Consider the following 15485-nt stretch of genomic DNA (forward strand, 5'->3'; position numbering starts at 1 on the left):
CATCTGTAATTCCATCACATAGTGTTACGGGTAGCTTATAAGACTGCGAACTGAGGTTTCTATATAGGAACTTCCCCCTAAAACTTCTGAAATTACAATTAATGCTTGCAGAGTCAAATAAAAGGGGAAATCGTTATATTTGCCTTTTTGGTTTCAGGCACTTTATCTTAAGTCTATTTCATAAAGCAACTGAAGAATCACCCGCATTTCATTTCTCAGGATTTCATGAGTGCAAATGTTGGATCCCTGCAAATGAAAGAGAGAGATATGATCCACTTTAATGGGTACGCAGATAATGAAAGGTGCTATATAATGGATTGGAAAGACCGACAAGGAAAGGCAGATAAAAGGACAGACGAACCTTCGACTGCACGTATTTTGCGAACTTCTTGAAATATCTCCGGAGGTTTCTTGCGTCTGTCTTGTCCTTGGTGGATTTATATTTTCTTGAGTGTGTCTTATGAATTTTAAACTGAAACAAAAATGGAAGATACACACAGAGGGTCACTAATCAGGTCACGTAATATTATTCTGTGAGTGTATTTCATTACAACTCACAAAAGTAGTGGATTCAGTAAATCAAGATGATGATGGAGTTGTAAAGCAAAGACAACCCGATTATAATTACACTCCAGTTATCCGTTTTTAAAATTATCCTCACACATTTACCCCAATTAGTTTTTACAGACATTTGTCCCATGACACGTGACACCGGTTTGGATTAATATAACCAGTCACTCAAACCCGTCACACTTCATGTGCAGGTTCTGGCCACTTGAGCATCAACCCCCATAAACACAGACGGCTAACGTTTTGTAAGGTAGAATTTCAAAATGTGGCACAACAGAAGGAGAAAACTGAAACAGAAATGAGCGAGTAAACATTTAGTGTATGCTGACTGTTAAAACAACACTTACACATTTTAACTCTTGCTTTAGCCGGAAAATAAAACTTTTGAATTCATCCAGTTGGCTTTTGTTCCAAGTGTTGGAGTGCAAGTCCTTTTGCAAAAGATCCATGATAAACGTGATTGATTTTTGCATAATTCTGACAGCATCTTTCTCCTGGAACAAAGAAGTAAATAAAAATATGATATATTGACCAAACAATATAAAAAAACGGTTGCCTATCTATTCACTCTGTGCATAAAAGTTTAACCAATTCACTCCAGAAATTATTGTGCTGGGGTTCCTGCTTTCTATCTGTGTACCTGAGTGTATGAAGCAGGCCTGGCAATGGAGTACATGTGATGACAAAACGTGTGCTTAGGGGGCGCCTTCAGGGCTCTGGTCAACCGGCCAGTTCCAGACCTTGTAGAGAGGGGGCGCTGTCTCCTTTTGCTTTCAAAGTTCAGACATGAGGCATTTCCTCGCTGACCTATAGGAGACCCCAGCTTCCAGGGGGAGCTTCTATAAAACCATGACAGCCACCTTAAGTGTGCATTCATTTTAGGAAAAGCAATTGGGGAAGATAGTCCTCCCAGTCAGAAGCATTTTTTTTGCTTTTCAGAAGCCATAATTTTCCGTCCCTGCATTCTATTTTCTATAATTCTGACTCTTACCATCCTGAAGCGATAGCACCAGCCTGCTGCCCGAAACTCTCTGACTCGAACACCTTTGTTCTAACAACATACTCTGTGACAGAAGGTAGTACAGTGTTACATTGTTACATCTATCTATCTATCTATCTATCTATCTATCTATCTATCTATCTATCTATCTATCTATCTATCTATCCACTGCGCCACCCATTATTATTATTGCTATTATTATTATTTTATTATAATAATAAATTGCCTTTCTCATGCTCAAAGCGCAAAAAAACTCCAAAAAATACAATCGGAATCATCCTGGAGGGGAACCCTAAATGGAATGCCATTTGCCATACATATCATTTACTAACCCATTAATCCAAACCATGGTTGCTGGAGCTTATCCCAGTTCATATATAGCGCAAGGCAGGAACAAACCCTGGGCAGGATGCCTGTTCCTTGCAGGATGAACACACACGCGCCAATATAGTTTAAATATCATGCATGTCTTTGGACAGTGGGAAGAAACTGGAGCACCGGGTGGAAATCTGCAAATTCCTTGCAGTATCTAGTATACTGTGTAGTACCTTTAACATCTGTCCATTATATAGTGCCTTTCAGACCTATCTGTCTGTCTCTCATATTGTGACTTTCACATCTGTCTATCTAACTGACGCTTTATTCATATTTAAGGTGCTCATCCATAGCAGACTGACGGCTGAATTTACATATTATAAATTTGGTAATCAAACAGTAATTTTGATGATATTTTAAGTTTTAGTGAAAATACATTTTAAGAAGTAAAGCAGAAAGTCCTGAAAATTGCAAATGTTTTCATGTATTACAAATGGATGTCTATAGTGCCTTTCATATCTATCTATCTATCTATCTATCTATCTATCTATCTATCTATCTATCTATCTATCTATCTATCTATCTATCTATCTATCTATTGTGCCTTTCAATCTATTATATAGTGCCTTTCACATCTATCTATCTATCTATCTATCTATCTATCTATCTATCTATCTATCTATCTATCTATCTATCTATCTATCTATTATATAGTGCATTTCCTATCTATTTTAAATAGCCTTTCTTATTTTAGCTCATATTTCTCTTATCACGTATCTTCTCAATGTTTAAATTATATAGCGTCTTTCACAGCTGACCCTCTATAAAATATAGTAATGAATACATTTTTGCTTTTTATCAACTTTTTTTTTATTATTTTGATTAACATGTATATTATTTGCCGTTTACAATTGCATTGTTTTCCTCCCGAACGTTACCTGGTAAAACGACTTCAGCAGGCTCCTGGCAGACATATTCAGCGCCTTAGCTTCTTCTCTGCAATGAACTGGAAAAGCACCACCCTAAAAGTACAAAACATCAGCAGCTAGTACAAGTTATGCGCCTCTGTGAATGGAGAGTTCTGAACCGAAACACAACACTTGAATGTAATTACAACGTTGTGTTCGTTTTGTTTGTTAGCTCAGACGTCGTCTCAATTCTTTGGCTTATTGTATGGTTCTGCTGCAGTTACTCTAAACCCCTTTACTGAGAAGCAGATTAAACGGTCTTACCATGTCGTCTAAAGGCTTCAGACTTTTGAAGATGTATTCCTGGAGGTGCTTGACACTGGCGCACTGATGACTTAGCGAGAAAGAGCAAACGCCGAGCAGCAGCACGTACCTCCACATTGTGCGTTCACCTCCTGAACTAATCGATATTTTGCTAATCCGCCGGTGTTCCTCACACGCGGGCCTTTTAATCGCGTGGTGCTACCCCTGAAGTGGCCATGCGAAGAGCAGTTTTGCATTTTTATAGACTCTGATCCGGAAAGTTTATGTCTGGAAAGCGAAACAGCGATGAAAAATCCCAGAGAGTTTTCAGAAACTGGATCGTGTGCAGTAATCACCGGCATTATGTAAATTAGCGCGTGGAGTTAATAAGAGGAAGCTCATCATGAATATTAACAGCGCGGGCGTCTGCGGAGTGGGGGGCTTGGGTTCAGGCCATCACGGACTGGCTGTCCACGCACGACAATATCCAATTGCGTTGATGTCCCATTTGTGTACCTTTAAAGCAGAAGTTCGTGGATTAGAATGTAAATGTTGGAGTTGAAGCTGCTGATCTTGAAACGGGTGGATTGATGTGGTGGGGGGGCATTTGCGGTGGGCTTATGTCGGGGATGTGACTCTTTTGAGAAAATGGGATTCAAAAGACAATTAAAGTATATAAGGACTCGGGGTGATGTACGTAAACTTGGCAACAAGATGAGCACATGCAGCTCGGTCCAAACATGACTGGAGATTTGGAAACAAGTCGATGGGTTGAGAGACTCAATGCCACATGAGAATGTGAGCAGAAAACCGTATGAACAACTGCTGGAGTGTTTTGACACAGAAGAAGGACATTTGTGATCTCTTCATCTTTATTTTCTATAATGCATTCATCCATTTTCCAGAATCGCTATATCTTGGGCAGGGGGCGCAGGGAAGCTGGAGCTTAACCCGGCCAAAATGGGCGCAAAGCAGGAACAAGCAGGGACAGGGCACAGGCCCTTGCAGGGTCAACATACACGAGCCAATTTAACATCGCCTGTCCACCTAACCTGCGTGTCTTTGGACTGTGGAAGGAAACCGCAGATACCGGAGAAAAACTCACGTGGTCACAGGGAGAACATGCAAACTCCTCCCATGAAGAGCGCGGGACGCAAACTCGGGTGTTGTCGCATACCACTGCGCCACCGTACGTCCACAGAAAATGTCACAAGCTGTCCCATCACAACGAGCTTTACAAATTAAATAATAACATTTAATGTCGCTGGCTTGTTTTTATGTACAATAAGTCGTTCATTAAAGGTTCCTGCGCAGGGTTACCGGGCTCAGTCTCTGTGACAGGAGGCAATGAGCTCGCAAATACGGGACCACCTCCAACATAAACCGCAGCCTCTTCGGATTGACTTGGGCATGAGATTAAAATATCCCCTTGACACTCCCCATCTCAGAGGGGTTTTACCAGACACCGCCCGATTTGTGAAGACACAGGAACTACTGCTGGAGGGCTCGTATCTGTCAGCTTCACTGAGAAGGTCTGGGAAGAAGATTCTCATCAAAGAATGTTCTGGTCAATCCAGCCCAGTTTGGTGCTGCATTACTTGTCAGAATAAGTGATGTGAAAATGACGAAGAAGTTTTGATAAATATAAATCATCATCATCCACACCACCCACGCTACAACATGTTGCAAAGCACCAGATCAGGGCTGGGGACCTTGGAGTCGCCTCAAGACAAGCAATTCAATTGAGACTGGAACTTCTCTCTGCGCCTTCTGGTCTCCTCTCGACACCCTGGGGTGGTTGGTCGAGTCTGGGCAGGAACTTTGCGTTTTCCCTGTGATGTCCTGGCATCAATTGATTTCTGCTTTGAGGTCAGCACTGTCGGAAAAGAGGAAGAAAAAGAAGAAGACGAGGACCAAATATACTGCACTTTATGCACATTTGTGTTTTAGTAGAACATGAACAGCTAATTTCACCTAATGCTCCTCTTGTTTAACAATAGCGACTCATCTACCCGGGTGTGCGCCATCCACCTAAGCAGTTGTAAGAGACACCTGCAGTCTTTAACTTATAAGCTCAATGACACTTCATAATTTATAGTTAAATTATAATTATATGTAAGTGCAATTTTTAAAATCCAGTTTCAATGTAAGTCTTGATTGGCTGCGGTTATGGCGAGCATGAACAGAAGCGGGTGAGAAAAGAGAAACATGAATGTCTGGAAATGTGAAAACCGAGAAAAAGACGAGGAGATCTTCTGATTTTTCAAACATTGTTCTGTTTATCTGAATGAATATGAAGTGAAAGTGCTGTCTTAGTTAGATAGATAGATAGATAGATAGATAGACAGACAGACAGAAAGGCACTATATGGGATTGATACATAGATGTGAAAGGCACTATATAATAAGCAGATAAGTGTGAAAAGCACTATCCGGTTTCCTCCCACATTCCAAAGACATGCAGGTTAGGTGCATTGGCGATCCTGAATTATCCCTGTGTGCTTGGTGTGTGTGTGTGTGTGAGTGCCCTGTGGTGGGTTGGCGCCCTGCCCGGGGTTTGTTCCTGCCTTGCGCCCTGTGCTGGCTGGGATTGGCTCCAGCAGACCTCCGTGACCCTGTAGCTAGGATACAGCGGGTTGGATAATGGATGGAAATATATATATATTACTCCAATTAGACATATATATGTATTATTGTATACTATATAATACATGGGTAGATCTATGTGAAAGGCACTATTTACTAGATAGATAGAGATAGATATGTGTGAAAGATGCTATATAATACGGTTATATAGATAGAACGATATGAAATGCGCTATATTATACCATTATAATAACTGATATGAAAGGCGCTATATAATACTAACATAACAGGTAAAAGGCACTATATAATAGATAGATGTGAAAGGTGCTATATAATACAATTATAAAAGCAGATCGATATGAAAGGCGCTATAAAATAATAATAATAAAAACTATCCAAACCTACATGGCCCTATGTGAAAAAGTAATTGCCCCCTAAACCTAATAACTGGTTGTGCCATAGCAGCAACAACTGCAATCAAATGTTTGTGATAACTGGCAATGAGACAGATAGATAAATGTGAAAGGCGCTATATGATAGCTAGATATGAAAGGCGCTATATATTAGATAGGTAGATAGATAGAGGCGACACGGTGGCGCAGTGGGTAGCGCTGCTGCCTCGCTGTTGGGAGATCTGGGGACCTGGGTTCACTTCCCGGGTCCTCCCTGCGTTGAGTTTGCATGTTCTCCCCGTGTCTTCGTGGGTTTCCTCCGGGCGCTCCGGTTTCCTCCCACAGTCCAAAGACATGCTGGTTAGGTGGATTGGCGATTCTAAATTGGCCCTAGTGTGTGCTTGGTGTGTTTGTGTGTGTCCTGCGGTGGGTTGGCACCCTGCCCGGGATTGGTTCCTGCCTTGTGCCCTGTGTTGGCTGGGATTGGCTCCAGCAGACCCCCGTGACCCTGTGTTCGGATTCAGCGGGTTAGAAAATGGATGGATAGATAGATAGACAGATGTGAAAGGCACGTTATGATAGATAGATGTGAAAGGCGCTAGGCAGATACATTTTTTTTCAGTATCCCTTTCAGTGACTGTCAGTATAATCTCCATTGTTCAAATCAGCGATGTTGTTTTTTGGAGACACTTCAGTAAATCGGACAGAAGCAGTAAACAAGTAGTTCCGCGTTGCACTTTATTTTAAATGTATAAAGCGCCACCATTATCTTTAATTATTCTTTGTTTCTCACAGACCCCAAAGCAAGGTTTGCCAAACAATTCTGCATTACCAATTCGTAAATTTAAAAATCAAAACAAATAAAAAACAAAACAAAATGCCAGTGATGTTGTTCTCCCCGAAGATGTCTTTTCGCTTTCGAATGCGTGATGAAAGAGGAGCGGACCGGCAGCATTCCATCATATTTGCGCTTCGTTTCAAATGACTGCCGGGAATTCCGCTCCAGGCTTTCGGCAGATGATGTAACGCACCGCGGCTTTCTTTACATCCAACAGGCGGTCAGATTTCCTGTTTTGCCAGATTACCTGAGTGTGGCATAAAGAGAGCAATGAATTCTACTGTTAATGTCGGCCTTTGACTTGGCTCATGTGTTATTTTGATATTCAGGAGGTGGCAACCAAAGTAAAAGCAGAACGTGCTGCCAAGGCGGTCATTCAATGAAGCAAACTTGTGATTGTGCAACGACTCGCTGATTGGGTCACCGCCAGTTCAAAAAATGTACAGCAGGGATAAAAACAAGAAACAAACATGCATGCCTCTCATCTCGCTTAAAAGGGGGCACCCCTGACAGGGCACAGCCAAAAACTCACACACCTCTCTGGCTGGAGTTGAACGTCGAATGAAGCCGAGCGGCGCCCCTGTCTCGTCCTGTTAGTCTGTAAATAGCGGGGCTGATCTTCATCCAAATCAATTGCCTTCTTATATTCAGTATGATGCCCTTCAGTGGAAAAGACGATTGATTTGATGTGTGTGTTTGTATCTTCAAATGGTTAATATCCACCCATCCATCCATTATCCAACCCACTATATCCTAACTACAGGGTCACGGGGTCTGCTTGAGCCAATCCCAGCCAACACAGGGCGCAAGGCAGGAAACAAACCCCGGTCAGGGCGCCAGCCCACCGCAGATCGTTAAAATCACTACATGATATATAAAACAAAACCCAATGCACCAATTGCATATAATCTGATCTGTGCATTAAATACAAAGATCTTTATAGGACGCGCCTTCATCTTTCTTAATTACAAACGGCACCCCAATCATATCCGACATTTTTTTTTGTTTCTTGCAGTCTCCCAACTCCCCCTAAACAACACCCGAGACTTGACTTCTGTTTTTTGACGATGTCGTGTACTTTCTATGAAAAAACATCACTCGTCACGCTGATAAGTTAGCACTCATTTTATATAAAAGATCTCATTAAAAATGTAGAGCCCTTTACAGTATGGAATGCTGTTTGTAGCAAAATGAAACAAATTAGCAAATAAAAAAATCACATGAAAAAGTACACATTTGAGTCAATGAATTCCATCTAAATATTACGAAATCATGTTATTTTGCTTCAGTAGCGTTACCTTACATTTAATCCCTACAGGATTTATTTCAAAATTGCCTTATTTTTAAAGACCGTTTTATGGGACTTTTCCCGGACAGCCGTTTGAAGGAATACTGAACGCTATTTTCCAAAACGCCTATTGAACCAAATAAAGCGATGACATTGGATTTCATAATAAATAAGTCACTTTTAGTTAGCAATATAGGTTGTTTTCTCAATCTAATGACAAATAATATATAAATTAATATATTACCCTTTTCACGTGAGTATTTATTTCATAATTGTCATTTTATTCATTTCAGTGTCAACACTGCTGTCTCAGAGTAAAGAGGCCGGGGTTCGCATCCCGAGTGCTCCCTGCTTGGAATTTGTAGATTTCCACCCGGTGCTTCAGTTTCTTCTCACTGTCCAAAGATAATAATAATAATAATAATTCATTACATTTATATAGATATGCATGATGGACAGGCATCCTGCCCAGGGTTTGTTCCTGCCTTGCACTACAGTGGGTACGGAAAGTATTCAGACCCCCTTCAATTTTTCACTCTTTGTTATATTGCAGCCATTTGCTAAAATCATTTAAATTAATTTTTTTCCTCATTAATGTACACACAGCACCCCAATATTGACAGACAAAAAAAAGAATTTTTGAAATTGTTGCAGATTTATTAAAAAAGAAAAACTGAACTATCACATGGTCCTAAGTATTCAGACCCTTTGCTGTGACACTCCTATATTTAACTCTGGTGCTTTCCATTTCTTCTGATCATCCTTGAGATCACCTTCATTTGAGTCCAGCTGTGTTTGATTATACTGATTGGACTTGATTAGGAAAGCCACACACCTGTCTATAGAAGACCTTACAGCTCACAATGCATGTCAGAGCAAATGAGAATCATGAAGAAGGAACTGCTTGAAGAGCTCCGAGACAGAATTGTGGCAAGGCACAGATCTGGCCAAGGTTACAAAAAAATTTCTGCTGCACTTAAGGTTCCTAAAAACACAGTGGCCTCCATAATCCTTAAATGGAAGACGTTTGGGACGACCAGAACCCTTCCTAGAGCTGGCCGTCTGGCCAAGCTGAGCTACCGGGGGAGAAGAGCCTGGTGAGAGAGGTGAAGAAGAACCCAAAGATCACTTTGGCTGAGCTCCAGCGATGCAGTCAGGAGATGGGAGAAAGTTGTAGAAAGTCAACCATCACTGCAGCCCTCCACCAGTCCGGGCTTTATGGCAGAGTGGCCTGTCGGAAGCCTCTCCTCAGTGCAAGACACATGACAGCCCGCATGGAGTTTGCTAAAAGACACCTGAAGGACTCTGAGATGGTGAGAAATAAGATTCCCTGGTCTGATGAGACCAAGATAGAACTTTTTGGCCTTAATTCTAAGCGGTATGTGTGGAGACAACCAGGCACTGCTCATCACTTGTCCAATACAGTCCCCACAGTGAAGCATGGCGGTGGCAGCATAATGCTGTGGGGGTGTTTTTCAGCTACAGGGACAGGACGACTGGTTGCAATCGAGGGAAAGATGAATGCGGCCAAGTACAGGGATATCCTGGACAACAACCTTCTCCAGAGTGCTAAGGACCTCAGACTGGGCCGAAGGTTTACCTTCCAACAAGACAATGACCCTAAGCACACAGCTAAAATAACGAAGGAGTGGCTTCACAACAACTCTGTGACTGTTCTTGAATGGCCCAGCCAGAGCCCTGACTTAAACGCAATTGAGCATCTCTGGAGAGACCTAAAAATGGCTGTCCACCAACGTTTACCATCCAACCTGACAGAACTGGAGAGGATCTGCAAGGAGGAATGGCAGAGGATCCCCAAATCCAGGTGTGAAAAACTTGTTACATTTTTCCCAAGAAGACTCATGGCTGGATTAGCTCAAAAGGGGGCTTCTACTAAATACTGAGCAAAGGGTCTGAATACTTAGGACCATGTGATATTTCAGTTGTTCTTTTTTAATAAATCTGCAACAATTTCAAAAATTCTTTTTTTGTCTGTCAATATGGTGTGCTGTGTGTACATTAATGAGGAAAAAAATTCATTGAAATGATTTTAGCAAATGGCTGCAATATGACAAAGAGTGAAAAATTGAAGGGGGTCTGAATACTTTCCGTACCCACTGTATATACGAACTGGGATAAGCTCCAGAAACCATGGTTTGGATTAATGGGTTAGAAAATGACATGCATGGCAAACGGCATTCCATTTAGGGTTCCCGTCCAGGAGGATTCCGATTGTATTATTTGGAGTATTTGTGCGCTTTGAGCATGAGAAAGGCAATTTATTATAATTATAATAATAATAATGGGCGGCAGGTTGGTGCAGTGGTAGCACTGCTGCCTTGCAGTAAGATGACCCGAGTTCTCTTCCCAGGTCCTCCCTGCATGGAGTTTGCATGTTCTCCCAGTGTGTGCGTGGGTTTCCTCCCATAGTCCTGCGGTGGGCTGGCGCCCTGCCTGGGATTTGTTCCTGCCTTGTGCCCTGTGCTGGCTGGGATTCGCTCCAGCAGACCCCTGTGACCCTGTGAGTGTTAGGATATAGCGGGTTGGATGATGGCTATATGACTAATAATAAATATGCTCTATTAGTATGAAAACCCTCGGCCTGACACTCTTTAGAAGGTGCTGTAAGGGGTTCCCACAAGACGCCATCGCATGAAAGTTCCGGAAAGTTCCTTAATTTATTTAGATTTGTAACAGGCTTCCTTCAGTGAATAAGCGTGATATTCGAACAATAGATAGATAGAGAGAGGGAAAGGCACTATATAAGAGATAGATAGATAGAGGGAAAGGCACTATATAAGATAGATAGAATGTGAAAGGCACTATATAATAGAAAGATAGATAGAGGAAAGGCACTATATAGGATAGATAGAATTAGAATAACTTTTATTGTCACTATACACATGTACAATGAGATTAAAAGGATAACACAACAAGTAAATAAACAAATGGTGCAAAAAGTTGCAAAAAAAGTGCTGCGACGCTATATACAAATGGAAAGAATAATAAATCGAGTTATTCCACATTATTTAAATACTGGAAGAATAAATAACTATTGCACTATTGGTAGATAGATAGATAGAGGAAAGGCACTATATAAGATAGATAGAGGGAAAGGCACTATATAGGATAGATAGATAGATAGATAGATAGATAGATAGATAGATAGAGGGAAAGGCACTATATAAGATAGAGAGAAAGGCACTTTATAAGATAGATAGATAGATAGATAGACGAAAGGCACTATATAGGATAGATAGATAGATAGATACATAGATGATGCATATATTTCTGAAATCCCAATGGCTTAGACTCTCGCTGCATATCGCAGGCTAAGTTGATGTTTTCTTAATCTGTTGGTGGGGGCTGCCACAATTAAACATTTCGGTTTTTTGTATATTCTGAAGTTTTTCAAAGCTCAGTGAACCAACTTCATATGCAAATAACCATTTCCCAGAATAAAATGGCGCTTGGTCAGATAACGGAGCTACAAGGAACCACTCACAACCCTAAAGAAGCCCAAAGTGCCATCAAAGAACCAGGATTTTTATAACGTGTCGCTCCATATGACACTACCAGACGCGACTTCTTCGCACCCGCTTAACGCCATGAGTTTCAGAGTCGCGAGCTTCTCTGCGGAGCCCACGTACGCGTGGAAGCCACCACCTCGGGTCCCAATCACGAACACAAGGACAATTTGACATCTTCAAATCCATCTCAGAAGCCCTTTGGGGATGAGGTTTGAAGCCCGAGCTACACGCCCACACGGGCACGCAGGCTTGGTGGGATTGCGGCCTCGACCCGGCGCTCCAGAATGAGTTTAAGTGTCGTAAGTCAAGTAGTGCTGTGGGATGGGTGGGATGATTGTTGAGTTATGAGCCAACATTGGGCGGGTGCGCCAGTCTGTTGCACGACACCAATGCACGTGTACAAGCGATGCCAATTTAGAATCTCCAGTCAAAATATTACACAGTGGTATGGGGGGAATGAGGGACCCAAAAGAAAGTACATGGAAACACGGAGAACACTTACCACCCAGACAGCTATCGTGAATGTAATGTTACGCTGCGGCTGCTTTATAAATGTCACATTGTACGGAATATAAACTCGCATTCTTTAAAGTAAAGATGCCAAAATGGTTCTTCAGAGCGATGCCATAGCTTACCAACAAAAGAATCCACAGGAAGGTTGAAGAAAAAAACTTTATTAATTTAGATCTGGAACAGGCTCCATGACCCTAGAGCTGGATAGCAGATTTCTGAAACACCAATTGGTCGTGATTTTAGAAGACCTCTAATAATAACTCAGGTTAAGTTGAAGTTTTCATGATCTGTTCTCTATAGCTAAGTAGCCTGCTATATCTTAAAGGTCTCGATTTTGACAGCACATAGGAACCATTTTAAAGCCCAACGACCCAACTTCATAGGCAAAGTACCTTTCCCAGAATGCAACGGTGCTTGAACAAGCAATGGAGCTACGAGAGACCACAGAACCCCATGAAGAACCACAAAGTCCCGTTAAAGAACCAGCATTTTTAAAAATGTTTGTGAAGCAATGAGGAGCCACCCAACCCAATGTGCCATTATAGAATTAATACAACACCAAAACACAAATGCAGTAAATAAGTGCGTATAGGTAACCCACAAATAAAGCGGTATGTCACACACGTCTGTTATTCCACCAAGCTGATGCTTTTTCTCTTTTCGTCCGCATACCTTTAAAGGTGGGAATTCCACTCGAAAGCGCATTTTCTCTTTCCAGCTATTTAAAGTGCGGTTGTCGCGATGGGTGACAGGTGTGGGACAGGTAGATCGAAGTTCTTCTTGAAGGTTTGTTTCCTCAGTTCTCGCTTAACGCGAACCCAAACCAAATTTGAACCAAGGCGTCCGGGTGACCCTCCATCAAGCCATGTCCCCGAAGTATCTCTTGAGAGTCGCTGCTTGTGTCCTCTGCGTGTCTCAAATTGTCTGCAGTCGCTGCACCTGGGATGTTTACCGGAACAAGCATGCCGGGAGTTTACAGGCTTTGGAAGTCATGGTGAGATATATCTTAAGTATAAGAGCGGAATTGCGTGTAAAATTTAAACGGATAGTTTTTAAAAATGTTTATAGCGTGACTTTGCTTGATTCAGGGTGGACATGTGCCCAGAGAATGTACTGGAATGAAACACATGTATGTCGACTTTCGGATGTCCAGAAGAATTGATGGTTACCATTTGCAGGTAAGAAAACGATATCAACTTAAAATATCAGCGGGCGAACGGCAGCTTCTTTGGTACTGTGCGGGAGATAACGGCGCCACCTTTTACAAATGCTGTGCATTTTCTGTCTCAGGTTGTAAAATAACTGCCACTATAACGTTGCTTGTAACAGAAATCATTGGGGGTTGAGGATTTCCCCAATACTCTGTCTCAGTCGTGTAGCCCTGAGCCTCGATAGCCCGGCGCTTTTTTCTCCCGCTCGGCATTCTGGAAATGGCCGTCTATTCAGCGGGAAAACCTCACCAACTAACTTCATTAACTTTTCCATCGGACTTATATGATGGCAAACGTATACATTTAACGGGCTGAGCCCCTAAACTAAATTTTTTCGCCTTAAACAATTTCTCGTATTAGGAATTTGTTAGTTTTCGCATATCCCTTTGGGATCAGAGCGCAGGGTCCGCCATTATACAGCGTCCTGGAAGAGCAGAGGGGCCCACCAGAGTAGGATCACCTTTGGCAGTAACGAGGATTTGAACCGGCAACCTTCCAGATACTGGGGCTGATCATTAGCCTCAAAGCCACCACACCTTCATGCAAGCTATAGAGCTGATTAAGCAGCGCGGATGGATTTCTTGACTTGTAGCAAATGGCGTGAAGTTCTTCCTCTAACGCAACGGAAGCGCTGAGGTGCCAGATTCACCGGACTCTGTACACGTGAAAACAATGACAATATAAACCTGTCAATGTCATAGGCTGAAATGAAAAGGACGGTGGGGGCGGGCATGGCACTATTTTGATAAAATAAATCTCTAATAAAGAGTTGTTTTTATTTCAAAAAATATTTTATTTTTTTAGGGCCAGATCTAATGTACTCCACCTTAATAAAAGATTTGTCTGTGTGCATATCTGTGGATCCGTCTGGTGGGCAAGTCTCTGTCATACCAACAGACAGCCATAACAGACGTTTTTAGTAATGCATTGAAATTGTCATTCCAACAGATGGCACATCACAAACATTAACACTGCTTTAACAAATCCCACAGCATATAACGAAGATATATGCATAGCATTTTCCATTCCGACAGATGGCACATCACAAACATTAACACTGCTTTGACGAATTCCATACTACATTGCATATAACAGAGGCATGTGCATTGCATTTTTGCATTCCAATAGATGGTGCATCACAGACAATATTGCTTTTACAAATCACCATACCAACTGACACATAACAGAGACATAAGCATTACATTTGTCATTCCAACAGATGGTGCATGACAAACATTAACACTGCTTTAACAAATCCCACAGCATATAACGAAGATATATGCATAGCATTTTCCATTCCGACAGATGGCACATCACAAACATTAACACTGCTTTGACGAATTCCATACTACATTGCATATAACAGAGGCATGTACATTGCATTTTTGCATTCCAACAGATGGTGCATCACAGACAATACTGCTTTTACAAATCACCATACCAACTGACACATAACAGAGACATAAGCATTACATTTGTCATTCCAACAGATGGTGCATGACAAACATTAACACTGCTTTAACAAATCCCATAGCATATAACAACGACATATACATAGCATTTCCATTCCAACAGATGGTACATCACAAATATTTGTAGGAATGAATTTTATTAATACAAATGTTTGTGATGTTCCATCTTTTGGAATGACAAAAACAAAAAAAAAATGCATTGAAATTGTCATTCCAACAGATGGCACATCACAAACATTAACATTGCTTTGACGAATTCCATACCAAATTGCATATAACAGAGACATGTGCATTGAATATTTGCATTCCAACAGATGGTGCATCACAGACAATACTGCTTTTACAAATCCCATACCAACTGACACATAACAGAGACATAAGCATTGCATTTGTCATTCCAACAGATGGTGAATGACAAACATAAACAATGCTTTAATAAATCCCATAGCATATAATGAAGACATATGCATAGAATTTTCCATTCCAACAGATGGTACATAAATATTTGTAGGAATGAATTTTATTAATATAAATGTCTGTGATGTGCCATCTTTTAGAAT

General features: G+C 41.4%; 1 protein-coding gene across 1 annotated transcript in view; it reads left to right on the top strand.

The window, feature by feature from the left end:
- Positions 1-13107: 13107 nt before the first annotated feature.
- The window catches only part of LOC114664397 (interferon alpha-10-like), a 29904-nt gene continuing 27526 nt past the window's right edge, over positions 13108-15485 (top strand). The window contains exons 1-2 of the mRNA XM_028818480.2: positions 13108-13236; positions 13331-13420. Of these exons, the coding sequence (XP_028674313.2) occupies positions 13108-13236; positions 13331-13420 (219 nt within the window). The remainder of the gene's footprint in view (positions 13237-13330; positions 13421-15485) is intronic.

This window comes from Erpetoichthys calabaricus, chromosome 14 (assembly GCF_900747795.2).
Source record: "Erpetoichthys calabaricus chromosome 14, fErpCal1.3, whole genome shotgun sequence".
Lineage (NCBI taxonomy): Eukaryota > Metazoa > Chordata > Cladistia > Polypteriformes > Polypteridae > Erpetoichthys > Erpetoichthys calabaricus.